The 11,835-nt window shown below is 45.1% G+C and overlaps 1 protein-coding gene across 2 annotated transcripts; it reads left to right on the top strand.

Annotated features, from left to right (window-relative positions):
- The first annotated feature begins 1,624 nt into the window (after positions 1-1,624).
- LOC6595302 (J domain-containing protein) lies at positions 1,625-11,756 on the top strand. 2 transcript variants are annotated; one of them, XM_026994348.1, is made up of 5 exons: positions 1,625-1,693; positions 2,510-2,662; positions 5,438-5,539; positions 8,951-9,106; positions 9,908-11,756. In XM_026994348.1, the coding sequence occupies exons 2-5, from the start codon at positions 2,576-2,578 to the stop codon at positions 10,160-10,162; spliced, it is 600 nt and encodes a 199-aa protein (XP_026850149.1). In that variant the 5' UTR covers positions 1,625-1,693; positions 2,510-2,575; the 3' UTR covers positions 10,163-11,756. The 2 variants fall into 2 exon arrangements, with proteins under 2 accessions (XP_026850149.1, XP_026850155.1); XM_026994354.1 differs by having other exon boundaries at positions 1,631-1,693; positions 8,951-9,067.
- The last annotated feature ends 79 nt before the right edge of the window (positions 11,757-11,835 follow it).

Below are 11,835 nucleotides of genomic sequence, written 5' to 3'. Positions count from 1 at the left end.
TCAAAAATGGTTCCTCCAAATTAGTAGAGTTCGAATCGGAAGTAGGGGATATCTTCTGGTCGAAGCACCCAGCTCCATCACATTTTCTTGTTTTCTCTGTCTGTGTGCGTGACAGACAAACGCACGGGCGCACTTTCCCCACTTTCTCCCCACTCCCAGTCGCACTCGGACTACCACTCTGCAATCGTTAGCTGGTCAAACGGTTTCGTCTTCATTTGGCTCTGATTCTGGTTCTGGTTCTGGCTCTGACCAGACATACGTATGGCCGGAACTGCTTCGCCATTATGATGATTTATGAACGGAAATCATTTTTCGGCCTGGTCAAAGTGGGTACTGGGTGCTGGCAGTAGGCTTTTCCTGCGGCCTGGTGCCCGGTGCCGGTGCCCGTTGAGGTCTGGTTTTGCGGCCGAGCAAAAGTATGCAACAGTTTTCAATTTCGTTTCCGTTTGCTGCAAACTTTCCTTCACACTTCGATGGCTCTTTTAATTTGAAAACGAATGCTATGCGGCTCCTTTCGTTCGGTTCCGTTCGGTTCGGCAGAGTTCTATTCATTTTGGTTCAGCAGTGTTGCGGTGGTGGGGTTTGGTGTTCGTGGGTGGGGCTGATTTGGGGGAAAGTCTGCCTGACAGCTGTCCGCAGATTGATGGGCTGCTCTTATTTTTTTGGGCATTAATTTCCATCTAACGAATTCGGCAAAACTTTGACAGCTGCGGGAAAGATGAACTTAACTGAAGTGAACTCTTCTTTGTGTTTGGTTTTCGAGCAACAAGTGGACAAAAAGTGCTTCTTTTATGGCAGGTTTTTATGGCAGGTTTTTATGGCAAAAGCTTTAACTGGAGCTAAAGCTTGTCTGCTCTGTTTTCTTTGTAAAATAGCTTTTCGGATCAGTTACCTTTTCATAACAGCTTTTCGAATATGTTAACTTTGCTGAACAGCTTTTCGGCTCTGTTAACTTTTTTCGAATAGCTTTTCGGCTCTGTTAAATAGCATCTTTTTGGTGGAAAATTAAAAAAATCTGTACACTTTGTGTATAAAATAACGTATTGTGCAGGTATATTATTCAATTAAGAGGTCTTTTTCTGAGAAAAGCTGAGTCACAAGCCAGCCACACCTGCCGGAGAAGCCCCAAGACAATTATAAATATTGTAGTTCCCCGTCTAACCTGTTGTTCCAATCACCATTCCAGCTAATCCATGTTTTAAAAAAGTATGAACGATGGTTTCGATGTATTGAACAATACATATTTCCGTGCCAATAAAACCTTAACCAATCGCTTGGATGAATTCGTAGGTTATTTGGGAAAGATTAAATTTGGCCCCCATAAAATAACCGAAATAGTTATGGCTGAGGGAAAGGCACAAGTAAGTCGTCCAAGCAATTACTTTAAACTCATATCATTTTAATATAAAAACATCGATTATTTAGAAGAAAAAAATCGATGACATCGTTGTAAGCATCGTCGTGTTGCTTTTTGCCTTTGCTTCGTGGTTTCTGCGGCAAGGTAGAACTGCAGAGGGTATGGCTATTCCGGCGCGAAAAAGGCGCCTCTATCAGATTTTCGATTTCTGCGTCGGTTCGGCTCGGTTCGGCTCGGTTCGGTTCGTCTCTGTGCTGCGTCAAGAAAATAAGCTCAGAAACAAAACGAATTTCGACGCGTTACCAGCAACATCGTGAGCGCTCGCTTGGCCGCAAAGTAAATACATAGCTCCAAAGCATACACACAGGGAACCGAGAGTGGGAGCTCGAGACAGAGAGAGAGAGAGAGAGAGAGAGAGAGAGCGAGTTGAGATTGGCAAAAAGAGAGTGTGTGGGCGCCAGCCAGAGAGAAACTTCCAGCATAGTAGTCTCTGGTGCAATCCACGATTCCGTTTTCCGTTTAGTTGATGCAATTCTGAGTGCGGAGAAACAATCAACAATCAACAGTTAAACAATAGTTATTGTTGTTGTTTAGTGCGGTGTTAACAAAGTGCTAGAGAACTGAAACACACACAGAAGAAAAAGAGAGCTGAAAAAACAGTGAAAGTGAACTGCGCCTCCGTGCCTCTGTGGCTCAATCTCAATCCGAAACTGAAATCGAAAAAAAAACCCAAACAAATACAAACCCAAACCAGATCTTTCAATTGATTGTCGAGCGATTTCTGTATTTCGTTTGTGCATAAAATAAAGCCCTATTTTTAGTTGTTAATTGCTCGGACTAGAAGGTCACTCGCTCCCCTGTCGATAGTTATTGAATCATATGATACGAACCAGAGTTCTGTACACCCTCAATCGATCTTAAAAGATATGCAAAGACTGCCTGATGCGTGAAGTGGCCCTGAATAGTTTCCTTTTTTTTACGTTGCTTGTCACCATTTATTTATACCTGGATGTTATTGTTTTGATCCTAAGGGCGTTAAACATTTGTCCGTGAAACGAAATAAATTCAAGCTCAAATCAGTCACGAGTCGAAAGCTCCGTTTTATTCTATAACGATCTATTAACCCTATAAACGGAATCCGCTACCCCGCAGAAACAAAGAGAGAGCGAGAGAGAGCGAGTATCCCAGCAGATCCCAGGAAAGAAAGATCCCGACGCAATGAGCGCCGTCGATGCCATCATCAACTACAAGCGTAGTCCCAACGAGGACTTTTACGCCCTGCTCCACTGCGATGAGACCTCGTCGGTAAGTGCACCCACCCCACCCACAGGACGTTAGGGATAATGAAGGTGACCCATAAAAACCCATTTAAGTTCTCAGAGCATTTAATTGGGGTCTAATCCTGAAAAGTTTGCAAATTCGAGAAGAGTTCTGTTCATGCGCCACCTTGAAATCGTGATATCTCTTATTGCCCGCAATTCGCACCGCCCCCCACGCACGAACGTGGAATCATCCGAGCTCTGGCTTCGGCTTCCATCTCTGATATTGAGGTGAGAGATTTAGCTTTGGGAATTAGTTTCAATTACACAAGCAGTCGTCGTAGATTGGGGGAATTGGCACTGATCTGTCCTCCCCCAGATCCAGCGCTAAGTGAAAACCATATGAGAGTTTCAGAGCAGCTCAAGAACTTTCCTGAACTCCTCTCAAAGTGGAATTAAGGAGCATCCGTCTATCCCTCTAATACTCTGCTCCTCTGCTGACAGGCAGAGGCAATCCCCAGCAGCTTAATGGCATTTTGGCACATGACATTGCCATTCATCTTGAGCTGTTCGATTTTCGGGCTCAGTAAATTTCAATGCTCGGAAAGGCAGTGCTGTAATCAAATTTATTGGCCCGGAAAATGCGTATACCTTTGGCAATTTTCAGAGCTGTCGATTGCATCAAGAACAAATCTATTGAATTATGCATCAGCAGAGCAGTCGAGCACTCGCGCTGTGGCCAGGCTGTGGACAGGAGCCTAAGCCTGGTTTTGAATCGATTTCATCAAATATTCCCCCCTGCGTGTGCCGCAGATACATGTCTCTTGGGTGTTGGGGCGGGCAAGAGGAAGGGGAAGGAAAATAGCTTGGGTTAAGCATTATGGCCTGGCCTCCATCACGTACTCGTAGTCTCCGATGACCCGCTGACGTTTGTTTGTCCAAGACTCTTACACAGCACACATTCCCGTCACCCTTGACCATCGAACGACTGGGGCGATTGCAACAGCCGAGCGGAGGGTCCATTGTCATGCAGATTAGTTGGCAATTGTTCTCGGGAATCGAATTTGCATACCAACCCAAGACAGACAGACAATCCGAGCAGTTCCAGCAATCTATGCACTTCAGACAATCCACTGGACAAACTTGAAATGTTTTCGGCGCTAATTTGCAGTGGGATCTGCTCTGGCCGCCTATCTAGAATCTGGAATCGCATACTTGTCCAATAGAAGTGATGCAACGGAATTAATCAAATGGAAATGATTCTCCTGGGATACGATTGCTATGCAAAATTCCGAGACAGATATAGATACAGCTACAGATACAGATACAGATATTTAATTGGGGCCATTCAATGGCAACAGGCAATTTGTTAATGCGATTGCGGATTCAAACGATTCCAAAGATTCCAAAGGGGAGCGGTGAATGGGAATGCGTTCTGTGATTCCTCAAAGGAATTCAAGCAAGGGGAAAGAGGCGTCCCCCGTGGATGCCACAGATTCCATTTGGCTAATTATAGGAGAATCTCTCGATCTATCTGTCCGTTTATTCGTCGACTGTACACCGTACATCTAGACGTATGAAGAATATTAATTGCGCTGCAATTAATTATACGCCCCGTTGCAGTGCATTTGGCTCAGCGAAAGGCAGCAAATGAAATGGTAAAGCGTTCCATTTGACCTATAAAATATCCATGCTTTTGATGGTTTTATTTTTTGCGCAATGAAAATTCTAGAAAACGGTAGAATGACCCAAATAAATTTGCTCTCTGGCTCTGCCTTTTGATATTTGCTCTCTGTTTTTGTTTGAGAGGCAGACAATGGACTCGAAAATGGAATCAAAGTAAAGCAGGGGCCAGCCGCCGCTGGGCAGAGTCTCCCTCTCCCTCTCCCTCTCTCTGTCTGTCTCTCTCTCTGTGTATCCTTTGTGTGTCCTTTGTGTGCCCCGCTTGATGGTGCGCGAAAAGCCATTTCCATTTACAAGACAATCAACAGGCTGCTTTGTGCTAGGGATAGTGGATGATGCTTCTGGTTCCCCGCCAGCATCCTCCTCCCTCTGGGCACTTGTTCCAGGGCTAGTGCCAGTTGCAGAGCCAGTGCCAGAGTCATTTTGATGTCTTTTATCCGACGGCCAACTTGTTGCTCGGTTTTAAGACACTTTCGACTTAATTAATTTCAATTGTTGGCCAATTGTTGTCGACAGCCAACAGCCCTTTCGTCAGTGTCAAAGTCGGTGTCAGTGTCAGTGTCATAAAAAGGGGAATAGTTGAGTAAGAATTAATTTGGCAACAGCTTTTAAGCCTCCTCTGTTGGCTTTTCCTTTCTAGAGCTGGAGTTGGAGCTGGACTGGGGCTGGAGCGACAGCTTTTCTATTACTTTAAGTGGTTTTCAGCATCGCACGAACAATTCACCGAAACACTTTTCAACCCGTTTTCCCTCCCAGTTTTAATGTTTGCCCCATTGTTGATTCGTTGTTCGGTTGTGGTTTTCGTGTCGGGCAGATACGACCACCGTTTGATGGGTCCATTCCGCCTGCCCCCGACAGGCCTGCCACATGACTTGCGATATCCTTCGAAGACCCCGCTCATCCTTCGGAAATCTGCATTACAAGCAGACAGGCACACATGAATGTATGTCTCTGGCTGTTTCTCTGGGGGCTTTATTTCCCCATTTCTTGCTATGATGATGTTTTTCCAGAGAACGGAGCACGAACACTTTAAAAATTAATGCCACAAAATGCTTAGTTAATTTGCAGCAAAAAGAGAATTTCTTATCGCAATTCACTTAACGAGCCCCAATCCCTGTGCTATTTGTTCTCGTTTCAGCCCGAGCAGATCCAGGCGGAGTACAAGGTGCTGGCCCTCCAGTACCACCCCGACAAGAACAGCGGCGACAAGGAGGCCGAGGCCAAGTTCCAGAACCTAAAGGTAAGCGAACGGGAAGACGGCTCGAAAAGAACAGACACCCAGAACAAGGAGCAGAACAAGGACTCCGACCAGAGTCGAGTTCCAGTCCCGTCCCGTGCCCTGTAATGAAGAAAAGGCAAGCGTTTCAACATTTTGCATATTTAATGAAGTTTTCACTTGCGAAAGGGAGTGTGGGAGTGGCATGTGGCATGAGGCATGAGGCAGGGCCCCCCATGGGGACGTTGTAAATTTGACAGCCTGTGGGCCAATATGTTCGAGAACAAAGTTGCCGAAGCGGGCTCAAAATTAAAAGATGTTTAAGCCGAATGCATGCGAGAGGAACAAGAACAGGGGAGGATAACAACCTTTCAGATACCTCCCAGTCCTCTGGCATTCATGGCCTCATGTGGGGGACGATTGCCGAGAAGGGAGGAGATAATTGCTATTCCTTCGGAGAAACACAAAAGTTTGGAACTTCACAAAACCAAAACTGGTTTCAAAGTTTGAACTATTGTATAGGTTATCCCTCAGTACAGACAGTGTCGTGCCGATGCTGGAAGGGAATGGGAATGGTTGCAGTGCCCCCACGATTCCTCGGAATATATTTGGGTATTCTGGCGGGAGATAGTATCTCCGTGGGTTTTAGAATGCGAACAAATGAGAACAAAGTTCCAAAAGTTGCGAGGCCACAAAGACGATTGCCACAAGGCAACTATGTGTGTTCTAGCAGAATACACATCGATGAATGGGCTTCAATGGGATGGACCGGAGATGCAGATATGTAGGCCCGACGCCTGGGAACTGTTAAAGCTACAGAGAGTGCTTGAAAATACTACACATCTACAGGATCCAGGCTATCTATAAAATATCCCAGAAGGAGCCCCAAAGGTCCCTAAAGGAGGTCAACCAGAGTGAAACAGAACTATGATGATGGAACCGTAGCTACATAGAACACCTACCCTTCAGCCATTCAGCTCTTCAGCCCTCCAGCCCCCTCTTGGGATAGTTTCAGTAATTAGCTGAAGGCCCACTCAACCGAAGGCTCAATCCATTCAAAGTCGTGTCTGTCAGCGGGGGAAAGTTTTAAGCTGCATTAAACAATGGATCCCAGCAACACACACACACACATGCACTTAGCCCACTTCCAAACACGCACAAACACACACACACTCACACGGATACGCACCCTCAGCCTCAAATTGAATTTTCCGAGCAACAAAAGAAAAACAAGGCGCCAGCGATGAGATAAAATCAATTACCTATATATTATATATAGTATATTATTTTTGTTGAAAACGTTTATTGATTTTTCATGTCAAAGCATGAAACATTATCGGGACCACAAATGCCGGGAGGGGCCGAGGATTGTTAGAGCCTGAAAATTCATTAATGTGTGGATGAAAGAAAAAACACACAATTTTAATGGACGGGCAGTGGGAGATGTCTTTGGTCCTGCCACAGGTAGGGGAAAGGTGGCGGTAGAGGGGTGTGCTTCCACTTGGGGGATGATTTGATTTACCGAGTGGAGAATTCATTTACGGGAATCTGCGACAGGGTGCTGTGAAGAATGATGAGCGGACCTGTACTCTATGAATGACTCTCAGCCCTACCTGTACTCCAATATATTTCAACAGATACTCTTTGGACTGAATTAAGGTGTTAGAAAAGGTCCAAAATGAATCGTAAATGATGAATACTCTGTGTTGATACATTTGTACAAACTAGAGTTCGATAGAAAGGACTTGAGGGTTCCCTCCATTAAATATCCCTCGAAGCCATGATGCCAGTCTGTTTGAAGACACAAATAGAAGCCTCCTACCAAAGAGAGGTGGGTGCCTAAGTCTGTAGTCTCTGAATATGCATGAGGGTCCTGTGCAGACACTCACAATTTCCTCATAATGATAGTTATGGCAGTTCAGGAGCTTGCTCCCCACAATTTACAGCTCGTAAAGTCTCGGACACGTGTGTCGTAAAGATGTCTGAATGTGCAGGAACGGAGAGCGGAGAGTCGGGCGAAGAAACAGAGGCAGGCTTTACGGCCAGGCCATAAAGCAAAGCCAGCCCGGAGACCATGAAACGTTTAAAGTGAAATGTGGAGATTCGGAAGAGTCACAACATGCCCCACATTCCCCAGAGGCTATGCAAATGAGGAAGGGCGTCGTCGGCAGAGGAGCAGGAGGCCCTGCCATGATCCTGACTTCATTTTCAACATGCAACCAACAACCAACAAATTACAACACAATTTGCTGTTGGCAGGCGGGCCCCAAAAGTGGCCCCAAAACGGGAATCGCAGGGCGGATGGTGATCAAGACTGCGAAGGAGTTTTCGTTTTGATTCCAGTCGTGTGCAGTTTCTCTAATTGCCACTCGGCAGGAGCTTAAAATATTCTCGGAATATAACTAATTGAACACAAACAAGCTGGCAGGCATCCTTTAAGGCATCCTGTCAGTCAGTCAGTCAGTCAGTCAGTAAGAGTCCCGAGTCCCGTTGTCCTGTTTGCCGACCCACATAATCAGTGAGTAGTAAAATAATTGATTATCATGTAGACACGGCCCCGAAAAGCGTTCCCCGAACAATAAAACAGCAGGGCGGCCGATGAAAACTCACAGCTCCAATGAGTGTGCCGTGTGTGTGTTTGTGAGTGTGCAACAAGCGTATCAGTGTCCGTCTCTGTGTCTCTACCATCGCTTTGTGTATCTGCTTGGGTGTTGGTGTTGGTGTTGGGCCTGGACGTAAAAGTAGTCGAGATATAAATCCAGCCCAAGCAGAGCTATCAAAGCCACTTGAGCGTGCAAATATGTGAGGGCTAGATAGAGCCCCTGCCCCTGCCCCTGTGTGGTATGGTGTGTGTGAATCACGGACATGCCAATAAGTGTGCCATAGACCCGTCCTCAAAGCCGTATCCTGGCTTATGAAATTGATTAACATGCTAAGGAAAGGCATCCGAAATCTCTGCAGCTGTTGATTTTGCACTTGAGCAAATCTGACTTTCATGAGGCCACACGGCGGGGCGGTGCGTTGCGGGGCCAATACTATTATGTGTGGGCCCTCCTCCCGCCTCCCCGGCACAGAAGGCCTATCGGACGGCAAGTAAATGGGTTTACCCCTTCACACATTCTGTTGTGTAAAATGGAAATGAATTCAAGAAAAAATGCAACATTTTAGGGCCAATTATTTTTTGAATTCCATGAAACAGAATCGAAGATCAAAGGAAGCACCCAAATCGATAAGAATCCCAGCAATACGGCCAAAACTTTACTGGAACTGAAGTTAAGATGAAATACAACCAAAACTGCTTATATATTTATATAGGTAGCAACGACATTCACACCTGCCTCTATCCAATTTATGCGCTATATCAATGGTATTCTGAGTTCTGTGCCACTTCTATTTCATTTACGTATGCCTGTGTTTTTCTTCAATTCTTCGCAGGAGGCCAAGGAGACCCTTTGCGATCCGGAGAAGCGGACCGTGTACGACAAGTGGCGCAACAGCGGCATCTCGATGAGCTACAAGCAGTGGCTGGGCATGAAGGAGCATGTCGGTCAGGTGAGAAGATACACGATTGCCGAGAAAGTGGATAAAGAGGTATGCGTATGGGCCAGGAACAGCAGACAGTACGAGAAACCCGGCGGAGGAGTAGTCACCTCTACCTCTCTCTCTCTCTCTCTCTCTCACTCTCACTCTGTCGCTCTCTCTCCCCTCCGTAGCACAGCACTCACTCCCCCACTCTTTGCGGCACAAAGGCGCAAGCCGAGTGCCCGCTTACTTATTATCCGACTCCTTTGTCCTTTAGCATCCCCGCTGCACTGCGTCAACACCTGACCTTGTTTCGGCTGTTCCCCAGTTGTTTGTTGTTTCCCAGGCAGCTAATGAAATTTGTAATCCAAGCTGGAGTCGCTTTTTTGTTGCGCCACAATTAACGTGATTATTCAACCGACCCCCACTCGCCCACGTCCAAGCCTACACCCCCTCTGCTGCCCCCAAGGCAATTTCCGCTGCCGGGCAGAGCGGAAATTGTCGCGCATCCATCAGCGGCGGACACTGTCCCCTGGAGTCCCGTGGAGTGGGAAAATATCCTCGTTTGCAAATCCAATTTAACTCAAGTTTTAGTGTAAACAAAATTATACACCCCCAAACCCCCCCTGTACATAGTATATTTCTCTCTCTCTCTCTCTCGCCCTGCTCCTGAGTGCCCCACCGAATGTCTACCTATCTTGAATGTGCCTCTTCATCCAACTATGTGTGTCTATGTGTGCGTGTGTTTTGTGCATGCCCCAAGGAGTGCATGCCAGTCATTGGCCCTCCTACCAAACCACAGAATTCTCAATTAATGTCAATTTTCATCCTCTCCCGAATGACCCCGAACAATTCCAATCGAAATCAAAGTCGATGCATTGGGTCACCCCGAAGACCAAGGATCGCATGTTGCCGGAGACCGCAGATGGAGCTGGAATCGGACCGGGAGCTGGAGCTGGAGCCGGGGCTGGGTGCAGCAGCGGCGGGCTGACCGCAGCCTCCCCCAATCCGGCCCATCGCCGTGCCTCTGAGGGCGGGGCCGCACTCTACTACGGCGGACGGAAGACCGAGTGGGGGGCCGAGAACACGGATGTGGCCAACAAGTTCCGCAACTACGAGATCTAAACAGCAAAGAGCAAAGAGGCGATGGGGGTGAGGTGTAGGATGGGATTGTTTAGAGGCCGGCTTGTGGCCGATGGGAGTTTCAATTTAAACATATATACAAGCATATATCAAAGCAAAGGATCGGCAAGATGATCGTCCAGCAGAGTGCGGAAAGCAAATTATTCCATAAACGTTAATGCAATTATATCAAAATATTCAACAAGAACAAAACAAAAGAAAACAAAACAAACTTATTATCGATGTGAAGTTAATGCGTTGCAAACATACATACTACAGAGCACAGATACTCTCTCTATTATAGATACGATACTCTTTATATAGGTGTACAAAAGATATAGAAAAATGGTAATATATATTTATGCGAAGAAACTGTAATTTCAATAAACGATAATTGATAAATGAGAAACGATAATCGATAAACGGGAAACGAGAAAAGAGGAGGCATAGCGTGTGCGGCAACAATTTTAAGTTAAACTTTAACGATAGTAAAATTTTAACGATGAATATACCATATACAGATGCTGTTTACTATATACACAATATATACAGACATATATATATACCTATATTTATGTGAAACCGTGTATTTGTATATCGATGTTGAATGTGAATGTGTACCATGTGCCCCCAAAGACAATCCCTTGGCAAGACATACTGAAAATTAAACTATGACTAAACTTAAACTGAAACTAAAACTAAAACTAGTGAACAGAGACACCCACCACAACGCGAAAGCGGAACCGGAAACGAGTTCGGTCCATTACACACACACAAACACACTCAAACACATGCAAATACACACACACATTAAAAATGGAAAACACATACATATATAATAAAGCGAATTTAATCTTTATACACAAGAAAAAAGAAACAAGAAACATGAAACATGAATCATTTGCATAGTCAAAAGAACTTTCACTCGGTGTCCTTTCAATTGCAACTTGAATTGCAGCAAAACTCCACAACTGACAAACTATTTTATTTACTAGAAGAAAAACAAAACGATATATCAAGAGATATGTAAGAAAACTACAAAAAAAGAATAAGAGAAATTTATATAAATGTTTTGACGGATAGAGCGGTGAACTTTTCAACTTATACTCGTACGCATATACAAGCCCCAGATCCCCAGAAAAAGACAACAAGAATTACTGTCATATTATATTCTACTATTACTATTATGCCAAAGAGCAGATAAGAAACCACACGTAATTACTAAATGTTGTTGCCGGAATCAAAGGCATTACATACTCGTATATCTACAAATACACACATATGGATGTTTGTTTTAAGACATACTTATTGAATTTATTCAAATACACACATATTGCGGATAGAACCTATGATGGACCCGGATGGACCAGACCCGATTCGTAGAAGAAGCTGCATGCCAAAGGCAGGATACGGATTCCCCTCCTTCTCCTTTAGAGGAGAATTCCATCGGGGAATTCCAGCTACTAGCAAATTATTAATGTTGGTTAGACCTAAACAAAAAAAAAGTTGGACAATTGTAAGCGGAGAATGAAATGTATGAGAAATGAAATAAAGAACTTGGAAAGGGGTTCCCCGCTTCTGGAGGGACCTCAGGCAATCACTGCTCTTTTATTTATGGGAGGAATAGGGTGAGGCTGTACGAGTAACATATTTATCTATCAACCAATGAGCACTTA

The sequence above is a fragment of the Drosophila persimilis genome, unplaced genomic scaffold, assembly GCF_003286085.1.
Source record: "Drosophila persimilis strain 14011-0111.01,24,50 unplaced genomic scaffold, DperRS2 tig00000000-arrow-pilon, whole genome shotgun sequence".
NCBI classification, from domain to species: Eukaryota; Metazoa; Arthropoda; class Insecta; order Diptera; family Drosophilidae; genus Drosophila; species Drosophila persimilis.
This window is presented reverse-complemented; position numbering and strand designations above follow the sequence as displayed.